This window comes from Marmota flaviventris, chromosome 5, assembly GCF_047511675.1.
Source record: "Marmota flaviventris isolate mMarFla1 chromosome 5, mMarFla1.hap1, whole genome shotgun sequence".
In the NCBI taxonomy this organism is placed as follows: Eukaryota; Metazoa; Chordata; class Mammalia; order Rodentia; family Sciuridae; genus Marmota; species Marmota flaviventris.
This window is the reverse complement of record NC_092502.1, coordinates 123,213,555-123,238,950: the sequence shown is the minus strand read 5'-3', so window position 1 is coordinate 123,238,950 and position 25,396 is coordinate 123,213,555. Positions and strand designations below refer to the sequence as shown.

Genomic DNA, 25,396 nt, shown 5'->3' with positions numbered 1-25,396 from the left:
AGATAATCAGCATTAGATTATGTACAAAAATCCCGTATCTAGGATACTAAGTAGGTGATGACGGGGAAAATGTGAACTTCACTTACACACTTTCAAGAGGATGGCTTGACTATCTACCCACATGAAAAACATATTTTTGATTCAGTAATTCTACTTCAAGGAATCTATCCTAGAGAAATGCACACAAAGATTTGTGCTGAAACACAACTGGCAATTCAAGGACCCAAGAAGGGTCCAGCCCGACTTTGTATTTTATTTAGAGACAGAGTCTCACTGAGTTGCTTAGTGCCTCACTTTTGCTAAGGCTGGCTTTGAACTTGAAATCCACCTGTCTCAGCCTCCCGAGCCACTGGGATTACAGGCATGTGCCATCGTGCCCGGCCAGATTACTTTTAAATAATAACTTTCATAAATAATACCTTTCATAAAGTGAAGGATCTTTTTAAATCACCCCCTACTTAATCTTATATGTTGATATTTCCATATAGACATGATTATAAAGAAGGTTGCTGAGCTACTGACATACACATGAATAATACAATAAACCTGAACAAATCAATTTTTTGGAGGTATAAGGAATTATCTGGTAATGTCTACAATTAGACCATTTATAGAAGAAGCAATCCTAGCAGATTTTACCAAGTGCTTAAGTACTACACCCAGCCAGTCTACTTAGAATGTGTTTTACTATTATAGAAGGCATGTGCTCAAATTTCAGCTTTATTTACCAGCATGCGATCTGCATTTAAGAAATTATTTCTCACACTTAATCATACATATTGCAATTAACCTTCTAAACAATACAAGACTGCCATAATCTAAACATGAGTAAGTTTGTTTTGAATATCTGATTCACAAAACTAGAGATCAGCCACTCGGAATTGATCGGAAACACCAAGTTTGCACTTTGAAATTTAGGACTAGAAATGTAGTTCACAGGTAGAATACTTCCTAGCATATGTAAGATCCATTTGCAATGGTAGTCTTAACCACATGTTTTAGTGTTGCAAGTACAGCCCCATTTAATGTATAGCAAATTCTCAAGTATTAATTCTAAACAGTAAGTATAACTTTCTAGATAGTGCAGTTAATAAGTATTCCATTAAAATCCATTTATTTCCTTTTTTTTTTTTTTTTTTTAATCTAGGACCTAATGGCCACCACAACTGAAGTCTGGGGAAATTCCTATGATATCAGTGATGGCAGACACAGCACAAGGGCATGCACATGTGCAGGAAACAGAGATGGGGCAAGAAATTAAGTGAATGAAAGGGAAAAAATCAAAAGCAAAACCAAAATTATAGGAGGATATTCTCATCCTAACATGTAACTCTGACTCCTTTATATCATCAACAAAAAATGACTCATTTGGAGTGTTATGTTCCCTTCTCCCCAGTGTCAAGCCATTATAATTTTATTAGTAAAAACTTATATGGGGACAGGTAATGAAGGTAAATGAGTCAAAAGAGCAGATTACACCATAATACTAGCCTATAGATAATATTTAAACAGAAATGTTTTGCATTTTTTTTGGCTTTTTGGCTTTTAAAATTCAAGAGAAAGAATAGGAAAGTCTATATCCAGCTAAACTATATTCCACAATAGAACAGAAATGCAAAGACACAGTTATGTATCATTATTATACAGCTCTGAAACTGTTAATAACATTCTGGAAGCACAAATGGAAATCACAATTTTCTGTGAAGATACAAAGTCTTGCCATAATTTCATTTCTCCATTTGATGATTCTTTCTCCTTGCTTTGGAAGCCCAAAATTTAACACAGGATCTTCTCATTAAAAATTACAATTATTTTTAATGCGTGTAAGTCTACAGTGTGAGTTACACAGATGCTCATACTGTTTTTAAAGAGGTTGTTTTCCCAGCCCTTCTATAAGACTTGAAGTACACAATTCATATGCAGAATCCTTAAAAGATGGCAGGAAAAAAAAAGCCTATATACACTTAGGTCAAAAGTATAATCAGAGTGTAGCAGAGCCTGGTGGCACACGCCTGTAATCCCAGAGGCTGAGGAAGCTGAGGCAGGATGATCCCAAGTTCAAAGCTAGTCTCAGCAAAAGTGAGGCTCTAAACAACTCAGGATGATCCCAAGTTCAAAGCTAGCCTCAGCAAAAGCGAGACTCTAAGCAACTCAGTGAGACTCTGTCTCTATTAAATAAAACTAAAAAAAAAAAAAAAAAAAAACAGGGCTGGGGATGTGGTTCAGTGGTCGAGTGCCTCTGAGTTCAATCTCTGGTACCAAAATTAAAAAAAAAAAAAGGACAATCAGAGTAACTGTACCTGTCAGCCAATTTATACACTCTAGGAAGGGAGTATTGACACATAACAACTGAAAAATGATTTTTATACATTTTAAATAAACTATTTCTTAACATATTGCCAAAATGTGATAGCTTATATATAGAAACAAAATCTCATCAACAAGAAATATCTTCATAAAAAAATTTTGTGCCAAAATTTATGTACCTGAACAAGAGAAACAAGAGATGTATGAAGAATTTGTGTCTTTTAAGAATCATTTACAAAGACATTTTCTAGAATTCAGGCAAACCCTGACTTTCTTAAATTCCTTGAATGAGAGAAAAGATTAGTTTCCCTGTCTTTTATGGTGGTTGATCCAGGAGATATATTAGAGAGACAGGCATAGGGCTTGGTGGAAAAGTACAAAACTGAGAATCAAAGTCCTGAAATTGAGGTCATAGCACCACAGAACTGCTTCTAGGATAAAAACTTAGATGCTAATCCTCACTCTGCTCTAGGTGTTCATTCATGGAAGTGGGACTGTACTACTCTCTCTGTTTATGCTGTAAGAATGCTACAAGGATAAAAACAAATAGCAAATGAGCAGTACTGAGAAAATTTGGATATGTACACCATTTATTAAGAAGATGGTTAACTCTCAGATTAGTTTTTTTATCACTGAAAATAAGCTCCCTTCTTTGGTTCCCAGTAAACAATAAAATAATACACCATATTTTTTCCTGTTAATTGACATGTTACCTTTTTTAAAAACAACAATAAATAAAGTGTTCTTAAAGTTATCTGAATAAAATTAATTTGCAGTCAAAAGAATTACTACAGCTAGGCATAGTGATTGTAGTCCAGGAGGCCGAGACAGGAGGATCACTTGAAGCCCAGTAGTTCAAGGAGAGTCTAGGATAAATGGCATGGCCTATCCAAATAAAAATACAGAAAGAGAGAATGGAAAGACAAGTGCAGATTGGGAAAAGATATTTGAAATGCATAGCCGATAAGGAACTTGTATCCAGAATATATATTTTAAAAAATTTCAATACCCAAGAAGAAAATATAAACAAGAAAACCCAGTTTTTTAAATGGATGAAAGATTTAACAAGAGTGAAGTGGCAAATAAGCATATGCAAAGATTACCAATATCATTAATCATTAGAGAAATACAAATTAAAACCACAGTGAGATAATACTATATAAAATAGCTACAATTAAAAAGATTAACCCCATATTGGCAACAATGTAGAGCAATTCAAACTCTCATATACCACTGATAGCAATGTAAACTGGTACAACCACTTTGGAAAAGTTTCAAAGATTCTTAAAAAGTAAAACTTACAACTACTATATGACTTGCCCATTCCTCTATGCTATAGATTGAATGTGTCCCCCAAAGTTTATATGTTGGAAACTTAATTCCCAAGGCAACAGTGCTGAGAGATGGGATCTTTAAAAGGTGATTAGGACATGAAGGCTCTCCCCACATCAGTGGATAAATGTCATCATCACAGGAATAGGCATTTCTCCCTCTCCCCAATGAAGCCTTTGGCCAAGCTGCTGATGTTCCCTGATGCAGCAAGAAGACCCTCATCAGATTCTGCCCCTTGAATTGGGACTTCCCAGTCTCCAGAACCATGAGTCAATAAACTTATGTTCATTTTAAATTACCCAGTTGGTGGTATTCTTTTTATAGCAGTACAAAACAGACGAAGATAGAAAATCTAAACTGAGACTTTTTTTGTTGGGTTTATAATATACATGGATGTAATAAACATTTTTTCCAAGTACATATTTGCTCTTGCCACTTCTTTAAACTTTATATAAGAAGTTTTAGCCAGTATTACAAGACAAGGCAAAAAAATCAGAAAAAAGAAGTAGTACAATTTTCTTTGTTCACAGCATAAATAGGAATATAGAAAATCTTGAGGAATCAATAAAAGTTACTCCAATTAATAAATTAAATTAGCTTGGTTGTAGGACACAAAATCAATGTAAAAACCAATTGTATTTCTACACAATCCAAACAACTAAAAATTAAAGATACTAAAAAAAAAAAACAGCTTTTCACAATGGCATCAAGAAACATTAAAAACTTAGCAATGTGTTTCACAAAAAGTGCACAAGACCCAGACACTGAAAACTTAAAAATACTGGTAAGACAAACTAAAGAAAACCAAAACAAATGAACAGATATACCAAATTCATGGTTTGAAAGACTTGATATTAAGAACAATTCTTCACATGATGACCTACAGATTTAAAGCAATCGTAATCAAAATACTATCAAAGAAGGCTGGGGTGGCTCTGTGTGGTAGAGTTTGCCTGGCAAGTGTTTGGAATCCTCAATACCAAATAAAAATAAATAAATGAATGAATGAATGAATAAATAAATAAATAAATAAATAAAGGTATTGTGTTCATCTACAACTAAAAAATATATTTTTAAATTTTAGCAAAGAAAACAGAGGGCTGGGGTGGTGGCTCAGTGGTAAAGCGCTTGCCTAGCCTGAGTGAGGCACTAGGTTTGATCCCCAGCACCACATAAAAATAAATAAAGGCATTGTGTCAATCTACAACTAAAAAAAATATTAAAAAAAAAGAAGGAAAAGACGATAGACAAAACAACCACTAAGCCACATCCACAACCCTATTTTGTATTTTATTTAGAGACAGGGTCTGAGTTGCTTAGTGCCTTGCCAATGCTAAGGCTGGTTTTGAACTCACAATACTCCTGTTTCAGCCTCCCGAGTTGCTGGTATTACAGGCATGTGCCACCGCATTATTTTATTTTAATACTAAATTGCAGTATAATCTTGGCATAAAGAGAGGCAAAGAAATAAATGAAACAGAAGTAGTCCAGTAACAGACTCACATTTATATGGTTGACTGTTTTCCAAAAAAGGTGGTAAGATAATTTGTGAAAAGGATAGTTTTATCAATAAATAATGCTAAAATAACTGGATAGTCAATGGAGAAACAATAAATTGTGACTCTTTCCTCACATTATACCAAAAGTTAACTCAGAAGAACACAGAATGTCTAAAAGACTATCTAAAACCTTCTAGAATGTCTAAAAGACTAACCAATAATAAATGATTGCAAAGATGTGTCGTTAACTGGAACTCCAGTTTTTGTGGAATGCAAAATGGTACAGCCACGGTAGAAAAGTCTAACAGCTTCTTAGAAACACTTACACATATGCTGGCTGAATGGCCCAGAATTTCCACTCTCAAATATTTATTCAAGAGAAATGAAAGTGTATAACGTATACACAAATGTTCATAGCACCTTACTTTTAATAGCCCCAAATTAGAAACCACCTGAAAGTCCATCAACATTCTGATGAATAGATAAGCAAACTGTGACACATCCATCCAATCTAATACACCTTAGCAATGAAGGAAAGGAAAAAGGGAGGCAGGACTAGAGAGACTAAAGGGGAGGGAGAGGGAGAGAGAAAATGAGAGAGAAGTACAACATGAATGAATCACAAAACCAACATGAAGAAGGCAGTCACAATAGTGATCACCACATAATTGCTTTTATACAATATTCTAGAACACACAAAACCATAAGAGCAGAAAGTACATCTGGGGATTGCAAACAGGAGTATGAATTGACAGCAAAGGCTCAGGAGCAAACTTTAAATAGAAATATTCAAAATCTTGATTATCATGGTAAACACCTTTATACATAAAACTTATCTAAGTGTACACTTAAGGTGGATAGGTTTTAATTTATGTGAAATACACCTAAATGACACTTATTTTAAAAGGTGATTCAGCTAATATATACAGACCATTCTAAACTTTTAAAGGTTTGACTTACAATTTTCAACTTTACAATACAGTGGGAGTAATACTCATCCAGTAGAAACTGGACTTCAGATTTGGTTCTTTCCTAAGCTAGCACTATGTGGTATAATATTGTCATGATTTTGGGCAGCAGAGAGCCATAGCTTCCAGTTAGTCACATGACCAAGAAGGTAAACAACTGATATTCTACAGAATACTCTGTTGTTAAGCTTAGATGTTTAATAGGTTAGATATATTAAATGCATTTTTTACTTTTCAGTTAATTGATGAACCCAGCCTAATTCCATCTTAAGATTGGGAGTCATTTTGTCACAAAGTCAAGAAAAGTTAATTTCTGTTTTACTATAAATTACTGCGATTGCTAAACTTGTTTAGAATTCCTGCCCATGCCTTGAACTCACCCATGCCTGGTTTTCCCTGACCAGATAACAACCCTCTCTGAAACCTTAGCGGCATCTCATAAATTCTGATGTTGGGATCTGAATTTACTCCCTACCTTGAAATATCATGCCATGTGGATCATTAACCTACTATGATACTTTGATAAGCATAATACAAAGGCAGATAGTAGGTTATCAAAGTCCTGTTATCTATAAGTTCTCAAGACATCCCTTTGCAACTTTTTGTGCTATAAAATCTCATTCTTGAAGAGCTGGGGGGCTGGTCTCTAGCCGTGTTAGGGGAGACAGCCGCTGATCAGCTCCCTTTGTGTACACAAATACAAGCTTGCTTTAATTTGATTTAAAATTGGAGTAGGTAGTCTTTTCTTTGTGTCGGGGTTCAACATTAATGATGGGTTCATTATAACATAACCCCATTATAAGTCAAGGAGCAGCTGTGTTTTTCTTTTCCTTTGTGAGCTAAATTCTTAAAGGTAGTTTTCATTCTTCAATTTAAATCCATATGGTATTTTTATGAGGCTGTACAGTTAAACTTCAAATGAAAGAAGAAACTGATAATTTTATTCTACTAACTTTGTTTCTCATGCTGTTTTTACTCAGTTATTCTCTATAATTTGTCCTAAATTTTAGCCTCAGTTCCAGTAAGGTTCCTCAGTTCCCAGCAACTCATTTGATCATTCCCTCCATCCCAACTCCACCACCACAAACTCTGGAATTCCACTTCTATTGTTAAAGTCCTCTATCGTTTCCTGTGTCTTCCAACTCTTCCCTGAAAGTTTATCTATGAGTCATCCAATTAAAGAGCCTTTCCCTAGGTCTGCTTGGCCCCTTAGTTCTATCAAAGCAGCAAAAGAGATCTCCATATCCCATACACCTTAAGAGTCCAGTATTAATATTAGTATCTTCATTACTTCTCAAAGCCATTTCTAGACTGCTCTTACTCTACCCCTCACCTGAGATCAAATAAAAAATATCAACTGCTACCTAAAAATATCACCTTCTCTTTTTTCAACTTCTACCTCCTCAGTCACTTTTCCCTCCTTTAAGTCTTTACATCCATATCAGTTCTCCTTATCACCTCAAAGCTTGCCATTCAGTAGCATGAGCTCTCCATTCTTCAACCTCATCATCACCAGGAAGGTCCTCTTCCATTCTCATCATTTGTTTAATGAGTATTCTTCCACAAAAATGGGGGCCCAAAGGCTGGGGTTGTAGCTCAGTGGCAGAGCCCTCACCTAGCATGTATGAGGCACTGGGTTTATTCTCAACACCACATATAAATAAATTAAATAAAGGTCCATCAACAACTGAAAAATATTTTTTAAAAAAATGGCAGCCCGAAATGTCTTGTTCACTGCCAAATCCCTAGCATAGGGCATAGTTTATACTCTAGCTAAATAAGGTGTTTTTTTCATCCACACTAAATGCAAAAACTGCTATCTACAGGCCTATATTGCTTACAAGAGAACAAAGACAATGAAGTATCTTGAAATCATATAAAACAATCAAAGGATGCTTCACCCAGAAAAAAATGTTTGCTGGATGATGAACAAGTAAGGGAAATTAATAGCTGTCTTAAAATATAAGAAGGTAACCATACAGAAAAGACAAACCTGGCAATTTTGAGACTTGAGATGAAGAATTGGCTCTGCTGCCAACTATGGCTTCACTTAATGTTACTGGGTCTGTTTTTTTAACCTCGTCTATAAATTAAAGGAATTAGACCTTCTGGATTCTAAATACTGTATTTCTTTCTTTCTTTCTTTTTTTTTTTTTTTGGTTGGGGGCAGGTAACCAGGGATTAAATTCAGGGGCACTCAACTACTGAGCCACATCCCTAGTCCTATTTTGTATTTTATTAGAGACAGGGTCTCACTGAGTTGCTTAGTGCCTTGCCTTTGCTGAGGCTGGCTTTGAACTCGCAATCCTCTTTCCTCCGTCTCCTGAGCCACTGGAATTACAGGCATGCACCACCATGCCCAGGTTAAATATTGTATTTTATTCATGGCTAACAGTAATTTGGAATACAAAAAGTAGTTTAATGAGGGTGTATAAGAAGGCAACCTGGGCTGGGGGTGTAGAAAGTGAGAGGGCACTTTCCTAGCATGATAAGGCCCTGGATTCTAATCTCAATAAGGAGGAGGAAGAGGAAAAGGAGTAGGAAGCAGCAACCTGAGGACCAAGAACTGTCATGATGTGAACCTCCCCTTACAAAAATATACTCTAAGAATACTACAAGATCTAGCAGAGCTTCATAGAATGGTTGGATTGGATCAGGATTGAGCAAACTGACTCCTGCGACAGTTTTATTTTGTATAAATAAAGTTTTACGGGATCACAGCCACACATTCATTTACCTATGGCTGCCTTTCTGCTATAATGGCAGAGTTCAATATTTGTGAAAAAGAACATATGGCCTCCAAATCCTCAAATATTTTTAATCTGGCATCTTAAAGTTTGCTGACCCTGGCCTACATGATCTATATAGTTCATTTTACATTCTTACACACTGGCAATGAAAATAGTTTCAGTAAAATGCTCTTAAATTGATAAAAAACCACAGTTAAAAGAGGAAAAATGACCTAATCAGAATAAGTTATACTCTACATACATATGTCAAAATATACTCCACTGTCTTGTACATCTAAAAAGAACAAAGTTTTAAAAATTAAAAATATTTTTAAAATAAAGAGGAAAAAAGAATAGAATACAAGACTTGTACATATATGATTTCAATTCACTCCCAGTGATCACACTACCTTCTCTCTTTTTTCAGCTAGCCAATGGCTTGTGTTCCAAATCAGTGAAACCTTCCAGTCCAAGAATACCCAAAATGAAACAAGCATTACAGACTTAACACTCACCTGCCTTCCTTAACTTTGTCTGCATTCCCTCGACATATGTAGTTCTCAATATAGCCATCACTGCAGTTGATTTTTGACCAATCCGGGTCACAAACATCCAAGAAGTGAGGTCGCAGTCTTCCTATCGAATACTTGGCAATGTCAGTCAGGGACTGACTAGCAGCTGCACCAAATAAAAAGGTTCCAATGGCTTTGTAAGTAGTGGCTATGTAACTATTCCTGATAAAGGAATTTGAGTGCAAGAGTTTAAAGTAAACAGACAGAGTTTCTCCAATAAGCATCTGAAAAAGAAAGAAAGAAAAATAATATATTAAAGTTGTAAGCAGGCACTTTAAATAAAAAATAGAAAATAAAATGATAAATCAAAATAAGATCTTTGTTTAAAAACACCCCACCCTTTTATTTTTTTCCTTTACAAATGGAGAGTCAAATTAAGATATCTGAATCTGAAACACCAAAAAAAAAAAAAAATGTGTCAGGTCAATTATGGACACTGCTTACATTAATCACGACTGAGCCACATTTCAAAATACCTAAAAGAGCAAGGCTTTATTTCTTTCATTGTATTCAAATAAAGTGAGCTTTTGATAAGTAGACAGTGATGTATCCTAGAGGGCATATACCATGGCTTATTCAAAGAACACAACTTCCCCAATTAGAATCTCCCTATATGTAATAAGCACTTATCTGTGACAGTCTTCATTTTTTCAAACATTCCTTTGAAGATATCTATCATATTAAAAAGGGTAGAACAGTTTTAGGGAACAAAAAAAATCTAATTAAACAAAGGGATGTAAGACTGATACCAAAGTCCAGAAGACAGAGATTGAACTAACAGCATTTGAAGTCCTATCTTCCAGGAATCTTTAAGCTAGTCTCCCATAATGGGTCTCATTTTAAAAGACCAGACATATACTCTCTTCCCCTTCCCCCAAAGAAACATTTCAAGCAAATCTTTCCTCTTTGTTTTCCACTGACTTTTGTGAAATTGGAGTTAAGGCCTTCCCATAAACTATTTTATGAACTTCCCCCAATTTTAGTAGTGTCTGTGAACATGGGAAAGCACACCAGCAAAATGAGTTAAAAGGTATAAAAACTTTTCCAAGGGCTTTTCAAGTTCACAAACCAATACCTTTAGAAACCCAAAGGATTCTAAATGGCAATGTTATAAAAAATAACATTTCCTGGTTAAAAAGGACGATAAGATACACTATACCTTCCTGAAACCTAAACAAATAGGAAACAGTCTCCCTACTAATTTGCACTGGGGAGGCCCAGGGTTATAAATAAAGAAGTTTCACTTGAGATATACACTAGTTTTTTTGCTTCCTCTTAAATTTGTTACAAAGCATTCAAATATTTCCAATTAGTGAGGATTAGCTGTTTTCTTAAAGTTATTAATACATATGAATTATACAAATTAATAGATTTCACTGTGGTATTTCTATGCATGTGTATACTGTGCATTGATCACGTCCACCCTCCCTTTTATGCTTCCCATTCTCTATTAGTAGTCCTTATTCTATTTTTAGGTCTTTTTCTTTTATTCTTTTTTTTAAAAACTACCTTTAGAGTTAGCCTTACCATAGCTGAAATACATGGTTGTCTCCCAAAAGTGATTTCATGGCTCCTATAATTCCACAATTAGAACGTTATAACTTTGACAAATAGACGATACAAAACCAAAAGGATTTCTTAATTGTTCAGTATAAAACTAATACCAACACAGTTACCTAAACAAAGCAGGTGGTCAAATTTAATTGAAGTTACTATCTCTTGGGTAAAAGTCAAATCCCCTTAAATATATTTAAGCACCACAGATATATAGTCCTTATTGTGAATGAATTGATCAGACCCTTTCCTGAGAACAGGTCACAGGAAAGGAGAACTATGTGTACTTCTGAGGACATTATACCTTCCCAATTTTGTTTTGGGTTATCCCTGTCTGCCTCCAGTAGCCCTAAAAAGTATATATAATATATTACACACATACACACATACACACACACACACACACACACACAGCCTCCTCCTTAGGCTATTAGGGGTCCCAGTAATTCCTAATAGATTAGTAGTCAGAATGACTTCTCTAATGTTTCATTTTGGAATTGACCTTTGATAATTTAAAAAGATACTAACTTTTTAATGTTATAATTAGTTACACATGACAGTAGAATGCATTTATGCACTTTGATATATCATACATAAATGGGATATAATTTCTCATTTTTCTGAGTGTACATGTTGCAGAATCACATTGGTCATGCAATCACATATGTACATAAAGTAATAATGTCTGTTTCATTCTACTATCTTTCCTATCCCCACATCCTCTCCCTTGCCCCCCCCCCATCTAATCTAAGGTAACACTATTCTTCTCTAATGTCACCCCTGCCCCTGCCTTATTGTGAATTAGCATCCGCATACTAGAGAAAACATTCAGCTTTTGGCTTATTTCACTTAGCATGATATTCTCCAACTCCATCCATTTATTGGCAAATGTCATAATTTCACTCTTCTTTAAAGCTGAGTAATATTCCATTGAGTATATATACCACATTTTCTTTATCCACTCATTCTATTGAGAGACACCTAGGTTGGTTCCATAGTTTAGCTACTGTGAATTGAGCTGCTATAAATATTGACATGAGACGTGGAAGTTTCAACTGCTAAAACTGTGGTTAAAGTTGATATACACAAAGGACTTAAAATCAGCTTATCAACTATCTTGACCACAATTTTAGCAGTGGAAACTTCCACATCTCAGTTGTCAGCTGTTCTCCTTAAGCAATCAACTACTTTCCAGAAACAGGTGCTGAGTTTTGTGAGTGTTCCTAGTCATAATCATTATTGCTTAGGGCCACCTACTCTCTGTGCTTGCCACTGATGACAGAAAATCAGTTTGTTGGGAACACTTGAAGCAATGGCACAGATTACCAAACTGATCTAAAGAAGCTGAAACTTAAACCACTACTATTGGGATGGCTGGGCAGGGGAGCTAAATTAAAGCTGGTAACCATCAGATTAACTTACATCTTTTTCTTTTTTGGGTGCTGGGGATTGAGCCCAGGAGCTCTCTACCACTGAACTATATTCCCAGCCCTGTTCATTTCTTTGAGACAAGGTCTAAGTTGCTTAGGCTGATCTCAAACTTGCAATCCTCCTGCCTAAGACTCCAAGTTTCTGGGATTACAGGCATGCGCCACTGCACCTAGCCACATCATTTTTTAAAACATGTGCTCTCTCTTTATGGAGAGAAACAGACAATATAGAAGTTCTAAGTCAAGTCTTCAGAATTAGGTGTAGAGATATATCCATCCCTTTGATGTACACAAGACAGCCTTATTTTTTTGGTTTCATTTTAATACCTGATTCTGTTCTTTGAGTCATTTATGCTAATTCTTAACTTTTGGTGAAATCTATACCTAAGACAACTGTGGCCCAATTAATCTTAGAACTGAGAAGTCTTCTCATGTGTTTTTTACACTCTAAAAATATGATGAACCATTAAAAAAGTAAAGTTTGGGGGAGAAAAACAAAATACTTATGAAGATCAAAGACAATAATTATATAAATCAGCATTTCAACTTTTTTAAACCTATGTCCCAACAGTAGTCTCTCACCATCTGCTTTATACCTCCAATAACCAAGAGTGTATGTCTCTATTATCCCTATAGCTTCATATCTTTCAATCAGGGCCCACATTCTCAAAAGAACAGTCCAAAATCACTGATACATTTCCATATCTTCCATTCCCTTCCAAATGGCTCTGCCTCTATTCCTTTATTCTACTGAATCTTTATGAAAAGCCAAAAACACATCATCAAATTGAACACATTTTTGTCAACTTCCATTTACTTTGACTTCTTGTAGTATTTGGCTTCACTGATCATTTCCTTCTTATTGACACTCTTTGTCTTCTGAGAAACTATATTACTGTTGGTTCCCTACCACACTCCCTCAATTACTCATATAATTATGGATCGTTTTTGCAAGTCATGTCAATGCCTGATATGATGTGTGAATCACTACTTTTAAAAGATGACTTATTTTCTAATAAATAAAATTAAACATATACAAGTCTAACCAAGCATTGCCTGAAAGAAGCTGAGTTAATAAATAACTGCAATTATTTTAAATTAGTACATGAAACTACCACCCTAAGCAGAGTTTGTCTTTGCTGATACTGCATACTATAGGAGAGTCACAAGTTACTCCAAATTACTCCATAGTTTCAATAATACAAAATTTCATGTAAACACCTAGGACATGCCAGGATATATGCAAGTGGTGAGGACAAACAAAATATCATCTTTGCCTTTGAGAAGCTCACATTCTTGTAAGACAAACATTTATACAGTAGAGGTGGTTTTCTTTAGTGTGCACCAAATGTATGAATACGTTAACTTTCATTGCTAATAATCTAGTGATGGTTCTTAAGACATTATATTTCTGAATTAAGTATGTTTTTAAAAATCAACTCCCAAGCTGGGCATGATGGTGCACACTTACAATCCCAGCAATTTAGGAGGCTAACCGCAAATTCAAGGTTTGTCTCAGCAACTTAGACCTTGTCTCAAAAACAAAAAATAGCCAGGAGTAGTGGTGCACACTTCCAGTGGCTCAGGAAGCTGAGGCATGAGGATCTCAAGTTGAAAGCCAGCCTCAACAACTTAGTGAGGCACTGAGCAACTCAACAGGACCCTGTCTCTAAATAAAATATATAAAAAAGGGTGGAGGATGGGGCCCCGTAGTTAAGTACCCCTGGATTCAATCCCTGGTACCAAACAAAAACAAAAAATAAAAAAGGCTGTGTATGTAGCTCAGTGGTAAGGTGCCCCTGGGTTAATCCCCAGGACCAAAAATAAATAAACTCCCAAAACAAATAAGATATATATATAATAATCTTGTTGATCTTTCTCTTGCATAGAACTACATCTTCTCGTTTCTATAAAGCTAGAAGTATGGAGCACAAAACTGTTGAATTAAGTGAGAATTCTGAATACAAAAATTTTTTAAATCATTTAGTTTAATCACTGAAGTCTTCTCCCTAGGGCCATACTCTCTAAGCATTTTCACTTGAAATATTAGAAAACAACAGCTACCATTGTGACTCAAAGACACAGTCTTGTTTTCAGTACCAGTAAAAATTCCTTCATATTCACCGCTAATTATGGAACTTTTTATCTCCCATTTATGGTGTTGTCTAAAAATTATTTAAAGTAAACATGGGTTGAATGAAGTTTTACCATTAGTAAGCAGATTTTCTTTTCTAGAACTCAGTGACTAAAGACAGTAAGTATATATGTATATACACACAGATACAATGAGTTATAAAATACTCTATATAAAGTATAGTAGAACACATTGCTATAACATTTGACTATATCACACTGCTACTGAAACAATGGCAAATCAGAGCTCTAATAATCATACTGAATGAAAAACATCACCATAAAATCTATACATACTCAATAAGGCTCTTCTAATTAAACACTGTTATCTTCTGGTCTCACTAAAAGCAGCTCAGATTATCTTGATCAAATAAATCTTCAATTAAAGGTAAAAACAAAACTCGCTATTTAATCATTAACAGACTAACTCAAAATTAAGCTAAGCACCCAAAAGTTGGAAAAGTGGATTTAACTTACGACAACAATACTGAATGGAATGATTATTCCACCTAATAACGCATAAGGTATGGTGTCTTCTTTGTAAGGGTACTTGATGGACTCATCATTACAGAATACTCCTCGTTGGAAGGGGGTATGCCTTGAAGTAAGAATTGCAAAAGGCAATCCAGCTAGCAAAAGGGAATAAATGAAAATATCATTAAAAATTATCAAAACTGATTAACGGCAACAATCTCAGCAGATGCTTAAAAATGCATTTGCCATGAAAATAAGTGAGCACATACATAAAAAGGAAATGCAGCAATGCATGCAACAGAAATTAGAAGGATTACAGTTTAGGATAAAGGTGGTTTTTCCTACAGAAAACAAAGCTTCAAAGTCCTCTATTAACAAATTTAACAAAAAGCATCTTCCACTCTTATGTCTGCCCAATACACAAATGTATTTGGGAAAAATCTCTTCTCATGCTCTTGTTTTTTAATCACCAGGTTTTCAAGACTATTTCTAAACCAATCTGTCATGGACTTTGCTTCCAAAAGGAAAACATTTGACATTTCCTTTTTATCCCTGAAACTACCACATTTGGCTAAGTCATGCTCACTAGCTATCAGAGTATCTAAATAAAACTTGATCTATTCATTACTATCCAGAGCAGGTTGGAGCTACTATGAAAAGGAATTTGAACTCAAGCCAGATATATTAAGAAAAGATGGACAATGGCATCAAACACAAAACCACCCAAAATACAGTTGTTTTCTTCATAAATGTTTTTTTGTAAATATGCCTCACACTCACTTCCTAAAGTGCCTAACTTAAGCCTAAATAAGAACTTTAAGAATTCAATTATCCTTTACTTCACTGAACCTAGTTAACTGATTAATATGGCAGCATACTGACTAGAGCTGCTTTGTAAAAGAATGCAGTTTAGCAGAAACCCTCAATATAAGATCTGCTTCAAGACTGATCCAAGTCTGATCCAAGTTTGAAAGGTTCTCCCCTTTAAGCATCCAATGCTCCCTGCAGTATACTATAACCACACTAAGCTACCATGCTCACTGCAGATTCAAGTGCTCTCTCTCTCTCCATGAGGCAAAAAGACTTGATGCTCATTTATGATTTTTATCACTTTCACTAAGGCCCTAATGAATGAATGACAACCAAGGACCGGTACTGCTACTCTGCCTGAGAATATCACAAATACCAAATTTGTTCAACTAACAAGGGCCAAAACGAAGGAGTACAAGTGATCACATTTCTTTTCCTGCTAGCTCTTTTACTTCTCTCTCCATTTTTCATTTAGAGACTGAATATATGAACCAAAGTTTATTACTTTACATTAGCCAATTTGCTAACAATCATTGACTCTTTAAGTCTTGAAGATGTTACAAGGTTCCCAAAGCCATATGTATAGTAAATGCTAGATGTAAAAAACTAAATAAATAAACTTACAATAAGGAAGAAAAGGTGGAAAACAGACTGTTGAGGTTTTACATAAGGAATAAGAACAAAAGCGCAAAGCTACTAAAATATACTCTACTCTCTGGAGTTTAAGTGAAGAGACTGCATCACAGAAGGCCTCAAAGATATTTTTAAAATTGATAATAATCAATATTTGTCATCTCCCATATAAGCCTATGCAATGCATGACACCAACGTCTTGCCCAATGACATTTTATTTTCACTATCTATTTAAACCTGCTTGTAGACATCCCAAAAGGGGATGGAAAAGAAGACCAGAGAGCAAGTTGTTCACTGACCCACCTAGAGCTCAAAAAAGATGAGCTACTTCAGATTCCAATTCTGGAAACTTGGGATTGGCACAAAGACTGAATCCATCTGAGCTGGCCAACAGCAATGGGCTATATACAAGAAGGCAGAAGATAAAGCAGGTGTGTAGAGGAAGAAGTCACTAGCCCGATCCTTTAAATTGTGAAATGGACAAAGTAGCTTTGGTTTCCCATTGACAAAATGCCTCACTGATCTTCTTGTTTGAGGTTATTGAAGTGCCTTACATCCTTTCCAACAAAGTGTAATTTTACTTTAAGCTAGTTACAAAGGGTATCTATCTACTCTTTGCAACCACAAGAGACATAACTAAAAGAAACTTAATTTAACAAGTCTCCATAACTGGAGAGCACATATATTGTTTTTGGCTTTGGTTACCCTTTATGATGTTGTGGTAGACATTTCCAAACATGAATCTTTACTTGCATTTCTAATTGCTTCCCTAGCACATATTTTTATGTGGAATTAAAGATATAAACAGTAATACTCTTAACTACTCCAAAAAAGGTCACTATTCAGCACTATACCAGCCACAGTGTACAAAAGTGTATAAAAATGCTAACGCTTAAAATAGCTGATATTATTTTTGACATTTACTAGATTTCAAGGCAAAAGTGAAAGGACTGGATTTGCTTTATCAATCCAAATCAAACACCCTTTTTCTTTAATCTGAAAAAAAGTGCATCTCTAAGGCAATCCCCTTTCATTATTTCTTAAGTTCCAAATAACTTTTCGCTTGATATTTCAGCTGGCAAAATTCATTTTCCTTCCCCTCTCCTTTTTTAAACAACTTTGAGATATAATATACATTCAGTAAAATACATCCACTATAAATATATAATTCCTTGGTTTAGATAAACTTACAAGGCTACATAATCATCAGTATAATATAGTTTTAGAACATTTCTATTACCCTAAAAATTTCCTTGAGCCTACTGGAGTCCCTATTCCCACCACTAACCCCAGATAACCACTCATCTACTTTCTGTTTCTACACAGATTTGCCTTTTCTGGACACTTCATAAAAACTAAATTATATAACATATGGTATTTTCTAAGTAACTTACTTAGCATAATGTTCTTGAGGTCTGTCCATGTTGTAGCACACATTTTGTTCCTTTGTATTGCTAAAATATCCTCTTTTACATATATACCACATTTGGTTTATCCATTCACCAGTTAATGGACATTTGGAGTCGTTTCCAGTTTAGGGTTGTTATGACTAATGCTTTTTTGAAGATTAACATACAAGTCCTTGTGTAGATATGTTTTCATTTCTAAGAGGTAGATAACAAGTGGAATTACTAGGCCATTCAGTAAGTTTATGTTTTAACTTTTTAAGAAACTGCCTATTTTCCAAAGAGGCTGCACCATTTTACATTCCTACATCCTGCTTTTTATCATGGCCACATGGGTAGTCACAGTTGGCCCATTTAAGACTCTGATTCCCTACATGGTCAACTCATATTCATTCACAAATAAGCACAGCTTTCTCCTCCTACCAGTGAATATTTATGATTCAAAGGGCAGCATGTGATATGTCAACTCATTGTTTCCACAAACTACCACAAAAATACTTCATCTTTTACCAGAGATAGGAAAAGATAACTAAGTACACGGTCATACTACAGCTTTTTTTTTTTTAACTTCCTCTTGCACAAATACTCAGGATCTTGTTGGAACTATAACAGAAATACTAAGAAACAGTTTTAGTTAGAAAGACTGGCAGCAGGGTGTCAGGGTGTCCAGCAAAACTGAGAAACTATAGAACTCTTCTAATGTTAGTGAAAACTATACCAGTACCTCCACTAAATAACGCTGTAAGGTTCATCAATACTGTTGTACAGGCTAATTATTCTGTTCCTTTTTATTGAATAGCATTCCATCATAGGGATATAAGATATTTTAGTATCCCAGAAGAGAATGACATATAACTAGAAAGCCCACAGTAACAAATCATTAAAGGACACACTGCCTCAGAGCCAAGAGTAACAGGCAGTGGTCTGAGAAATCCTGACACACAGGGCTTTGAGATTTTTTGCAAGCTTAGAATCCAACTTAACAGACTGGAAGATGAAAGGATCCCATTGGCAGACCAAAAGATCCCATTAAGTATGGAGGATTATGTTCATTTTGTGAACTATTTCAGGTATAACATTCTCCTCATAATGCCTGAAGGGAAGGATGTAGATGGAGGTTAGAAGCCTCAAGAACCCAGAAATCTATAGGCTACACTGTGAAAAAAAATGGGCCAATTGTTATTTTTTGCCCTCTGACTACCAATGGGCTAAATAGACATGTAATGTGTGTATGTATTTAGTCTCTATTAGGTCATCTGAAAATCTACCTATGTTTATTTATTAGTGGGGAAAATTCCAAATAGAAGAGTCAATTCTGAAAATACAATTGGGGCTAAGGATAAGGCTCCCTCATAGAGCACAGGCTTATGCCCAAGGCTGTGTTTAAGTCTCAGCACCAAAAATCTAACAATAATAATTAAAAACAGCAAAGTGTTGGTAGTGTAGCTCAGTGGCAGAGCACTTGCCTAGCATGCACGAGTATCCTAGGTTCAATCCTCCGGCACACGCGCCACACACACACACACACACACACACACACACACACACAATGTCTGAGCATGATGGCGCATGCCCCATAATCCCAACAACTCAGGAAACTGACAAAGGAGAATTCCAAGTTTGAGGTCAGCCTCAGTAATTGAGCAAGATTCTCAGCAACTAAGCAAGGCCTTCCTCAAAATAAAATGTAAAAAGGGCTAGGAATATAGCTCAATGTAGCACTCCATACTTCAATCCCCAATACTGGGTGGGTGAAGTAGGGAGGAGAAAAAAGAAAAATAAAAGTTGTCAGAAGAGATAAGTAACCAAAATATAATCATGGTGACAGTTTAAAAAAAAAGCCAATGTCTTACTTTTCCTTCTGCTTACATTTAAGAGAATGAAAGTCACTCTGGTGACTGCTTGAGAACCTGTCCAGTTACTTTGCTCAGTTCATGCATGAACTGAAAAGCACTGGTGTACATGGAGATAACATGAGGAAACAGGTCAGGAATCAGAAATAAACATAATTATTGAACTACTTCAAAAAAACAAGAGGGTTAGGGCTGTAGCTCAGTGTAGAATACCTGCCTCATGCATGTAAGACACTGGGTTCAATCCTCAGCATCATATAAAAATAAATAAAGATACTGTGCCCATCTACAACTAAAAAATTATTATTATTTTTTCATAATTAATCCACCATAATTATTAACTGGGTAATAATTAATAATAATAAATACTAATGTGTTTGTCTGATTTCTTTAGCAAGCAAACTTTGGAAAAACATTCTCTTATTCTAACAATAATACATCTCATTAAGAAAATAAGTTATAAAACAAAATTCATGAAGAATCTTTCAAAACTAATACAAATTTATGAGTGTATAATCCAAAAAATCTTTGCCTACATGCACATCTAAAAAATTATTTTTTAAAAAAAGAAGAGATGGGAACAAAGACCACGGGTACTATATAACTAAAAAACTAACTGGACTACTTAATTCCTTTATTACATAAAGCATGAATGTACTTCCTTTCTTGTAAACAATTCAGAGCAGTGACCTTATGCTTGATGTATTCATGAGACATGGAGTGTACTTCAATAACCGATTTTTCCCACCATCCCAGATGTGGAACACCTATAAAAACCTAAATTAAGCAAAAATATACCACCTATAGTAACTACGAAATGATTCTTATATTCAGAGTTGTAAACTTGGGGCTTAATGGCTTAACTTGGGGCTTAATGCCCTTGACTAGAGGCAAAATAATTATCTGACCTACAGTGCAAATTATATAAGCTAAAGACAGAACATTTCCTGATTTAAAAACCCTTTCACCATATCTTAAAGATCTGTGAAACAGTTTAATATTTAGTAATATTTAATAATTATTTAATATTTAATAATATAACATGTAAAAAGTACATTTAAACTCAATTCAGTATACAGAACAAAGGCTAAGAAACTCCATCTATAATAAAAGTCTTATGCATTCAAGAAACTTAAAATAATTGTTATTTTTGTCAACATTAGGGAAATTTTATTATAAAAGCTTATAACTCAACTAGAGAGACTAAGATCTTAATACCCTGAGCACCATGTCTTTAACCAAGAAGTACTCATTCAATTCAACTTAACAATTAACTGAGTTTCTACTCTTGTATAAGGCACTAGTTGGGGGTGGAAGATGGGCCTAGCACAATGACCCCAGGTTTTCCACCTGAGTAACCAGAAGTTTAAAGTTGCATTAACTGAGATGGGGAAGACTGGAGATGGAACAAGGAGCCAGGGATAGATACAACAATTCAATCTTGAATAAACAGTCTGAGATGCCTATTAGTAGAGACGTCAAGTAGGCAGTGGATGTAAAATCTGCAAAGTCAGGGAGAAGCCCAAGCTAAAGATATAAAATTGGCATAGAGACGGTATAACAGTCATGAAACCAGATGAGATTACCGAGGGATTAAGTATAGCAAGAGGAGAAAAGAGGATCCAAGCACTGATCCCCAGAGTACTACAAATTAAAAGATTAGGGAGAAAAGAAAAACCTTACAGAGAGCAATGAAAGAAAAGAAGCAGTCATTATTAGGGTAGAATTAAAACCAAAAAAATACAGAAAATCCCAAGGAATCTATTCTCCAAACCTAGAACTATTAAGTGTCGTAAGATCACAGGATATAAAAATCAATCCTACTTATATATACCAGCAATGAACCATTGGAAGCTAAAGTTAAAAGTACAACACCATTTATAGAAGCATAAAATATTGAAATATCAAGCGTATACAGTATCAGTGGAAGGCTAGGCACATATATGAATGAAGCAAAAACAGAGTCTAGAAAAAGATCCACACAAATAGAGTCAATTAAGTTTTTTGTTGTTGTTTGGTTGGTTTTTGTGTTTTTTACTAAGGTATAAAAACAATAAATGGAGAAAGGAGAAAGGAGACTCAAAGGTGTTGAAACAATTGGTCATACATATACTATCTTTTATAAAATTCACAAATGGGTCATAAAGCTACATATAAAACTAAAAATTATAAAACTTTCAGAAAAAGAGCTTTACAATCTAGGGTTAGAGAAAAAATTCTTACACAAGATACCAAAATCACAATCCATAAAAGAAAAAATTATTGATAAAAATTGGAATCATCCAAATTTAAAAACTTTTGTTCTCAAAAAACAACTTTAAGCTGGGCATGGTGGTACACAACTATAATCTCACCTATTAGAAGATTGAAGCAGGAGGTCTGAAAGTTCAAGGCCAGTCTGGGTAACTTAGCAAGACCCCATTTCAAAATAAAATTTAAATCGGGTATAGGCTGAGGATGCAGCTCAGTGGTAGAGTTCTTACCTAGTATGCATGTAAGACCCTGGGTTTAATTCCAGAACCAAGAAAGGGAAAAAAAACAACACACACACACATACAAAAAGAGAATGAAAAAACAAACCACAAATTGGGAGAAAACAGACTTCATCAAAGAGGATACATGGATAGCAAGTAAAGCACATAAAAGATGTTTAGCATTGGTAGTCATTTGAGAAAGGTAAATAAGGGTCTAATTAGATATTACTAAACATCTACTAGAATGGCCAAAGGGTGGGGAGGGTGATACAGAAAATACTAGTGCTGGTGGAATGCAGAACCATTACACATTACTAGCAAGAACACAAAATGAGACAGTCACAATGGAAAAGTCAGGCAGTTTCTTAAACGTACATTTACAAAACAACAATAACAATTCACTCCTGCATATCTACCCAAGTACAATCAAAACTATATGCACTCAATATATGTTCATAGAGCTTTATTTGTAATAGTCAAAAACTAAGAAAGAACCAAGATGCTCCTTAACAAACAGTGATACATCCATAAAAATGGGGTACTTCTCAGCACTAAAATAGGTACTACTGATGCATATAAGAGAACTCAAGGACAATATTGTGAGTTAAAGTGTGTGTGTGTAGGGGGTTACTCTTAGAAACTGAATGAAGAGCAACACAAAAATGGTAGCTGCCACTGAGCCAAGAAGCCAGGACCTATATCATTCCCACTGAATGAGTAACCATGGAAGACAATATCAAAATAGAGAAAATCGGAAAATGGTCTCTATAGAATTGTATTTAGGAGTACATATCAAGAAAATCACACTGGGACATAAAGAGGAATGGATTCCCAGTACTGCAATTTTGTAAATTTCTCTACTGAAAGAACTCTATGGCTGGGGCTATATCTTAGTGGTAGAGCACACGCTTTATATAAATAAGGCCCTGGGTTGTTCAATCCCCAGCACCAAAGAAGGAGAAAAAAATCAAACTTCAATCATCCAAACATAGTCTTCAAGGTGCTTATGCAGGATTCCAGGTTATATCTCATCTCTGAATTCTCTTCCACAAATCTCAAGAAATACTTGAATACTTGAGGATTGTGTTTTTCGTACTCTAGAAGTGTTCTTCACAGAGATTTAAAACCTCAACATCTACTGACTGATAAAAAAGAAACAATTAAACTGGCTGATTTGGGTGTTGCCAGAGCTTCTGGATACTTACAGCACATATATATGACATAGTAACACTGGAATATATCTCCAAAGTATTGAAAGGGTCAACTAATTACTCAACAACAGTTAACATTTGGAGTATAGGCACCATATCTGCAGAATTAACAACTAAGAAGAGTGGTAACTTTTCTATGAGGATTCAAAAAATGATCAGCTCTTCAGAATTTTCAGAAATTTATAGTCACTTAATAGCTATAAAAGAAAGACCTACCACCTCAGAGACTTGTTAAAATAGAAATCTCTACATATCCACCACAGTACTTTGTAAATAATACTCAACAAAAGAACACAGCCCTCTGTTTATATGCACAAAAACTCTAAATCAAACAATGAGCATCCGAATTATATTTTCGTTTTTTTCATTGTTCTTTTTAGATATACATAACAGTAGAGTGTATTTTGACACGTTATACATACATGGAGTATTACTTATTCCAACCAGGATTCCATTCTTGAGGTTGTACATGATATGGAGTTTCACTGGTCATGTATTCATATATGAACATAAGAAAGTTATGTCTAATTTATTCTACCCTCTTTTTCTATTCCCATGCCTTCTCCCTTCCCTTCATTCCCCTTTGTCTAATCCAATGAACTTCTATTCTCACCCCTCTGCCTTCATATTGTGTGTTAGCATCCACATATCAGAGACAACTTTCAGCCTTTGGTTTGTGGGGATTGTCTTTTTTCACTTAGCATTTTCAAGAACAGCAACATTATATAGTACACAAAATGGGCACCTTTCCATTCATCCATTTCCTTGCCCAATGATTTTCTTTCTTTTTTTTTGAGAGAGAGAGAGGAGAGAGAGAGTGAGAGAATTTTTTAATATTTATTTTTCAGTTTTCAGTGGACACAACATCTTTATTTTATTTTATGTGGTGCTGAGGATCCAACCCAGCACCCTGCGCATGCCAGGTGAGCGCGTTACCGCTTGAGCCACATCCCCAGCCCCCCAATGATTTTCTTACCAGGATCCTTGGAAGAGTTACTTTCCATATTGGCGGGGGTGGGGGGGGGAAGTAATCTGCTGCAAAATTAAATAAGGGTGTAATCCTTCAACTTATAGAGAAATTAATTTGATTAGAAATCTCATTTTTCCTGACGAGTCCCAAAAGGATGCTTTTAGATATGTTAGAAGATTAATACTCAAGTATAATCATTTATCTGCTTAAACACTGGTGCATATTTTACTAAACATTAGTATTATATTGTGCTTCAAAATTCCCATGTGTTCTACTAAGAAAAATCAGTAAATCACTAATTGCCCTGCTAGAGTCCTCGGATATAACAAGATCTGCTCCCATACAACCCTGTAAGGCAAGATAGCCATTAGAAAATCATCCTATTAAAGATTCCTCACCGCTGCTACCTATTCCCATACCAGAAAGACAGCAACTAGGTATCTTCTCCTAAAAGTAGGTTGCTCTAATACAATGCTCTGTCCGAGCTGGTATTGATTACTCAATTGTTCAAAAGCAGATGTTCTTTCTACAAATAATACAGAATTCTATTTGCTATCATGCAGGAAACATAGGTTCATGGTAAAGAAAAGAAAAAGCGCCATTCTTAAGACCCCATCTCCTTGTCATTCTAAATACAAAAGCCTAAAGACAACTGACAAAAATAGGAGAGATATTAATTATTAAAAACAGGATCCCAAAAGAATTTTGCTAAAATGGAATACTGAGTGGTATTCTGAAGAGCCTGATATGCAGCACAAGCTATTTTTGTTTGTAGCTACGCTGGAAACAATAAAGTGGCTTCTTTCCAGAGCACTATTTCTGCTCACACTTCACAATTACTGAATAAGATATATTCAAAAGCACTGCAATGGACATGCTTATTTCTTATGGTTTACATAACCAATCCTGCATTCAAATTCATTAAAGAGGTAAGCCCATTTATGTCATTCTCAGCTTATAGTTTCTGCTCCTCAACAAAAACTAAATTGGGGAACTGGGCACAATGGTGCACATCTGTTATCCCAGCAACTCAGGAGGCTT

The 25,396-nt window shown here is 35.2% G+C and overlaps 1 protein-coding gene and 1 pseudogene across 2 annotated transcripts in view; one reads left to right on the top strand and one right to left on the bottom strand.

The window, feature by feature from the left end:
* Positions 1-25,396, bottom strand: part of Plpp1 (phospholipid phosphatase 1) — a 91,767-nt gene that overhangs the window by 16,374 nt on the left and 49,997 nt on the right. The window contains exons 2-3 of one of the 2 annotated variants that reach the window (XM_027938099.3): positions 15,002-15,153; positions 9,351-9,631 (exon numbers count right to left, since the gene is read on the bottom strand). In XM_027938099.3, the coding sequence (XP_027793900.1) occupies positions 9,351-9,631; positions 15,002-15,153 (433 nt within the window). The remainder of the gene's footprint in view (positions 1-9,350; positions 9,632-15,001; positions 15,154-25,396) is intronic. The other variant, XM_027938101.3, reaches the window with a different exon arrangement.
* On the top strand, positions 22,933-23,571 carry LOC114094980 (cyclin-dependent kinase 1-B-like; annotated as a pseudogene).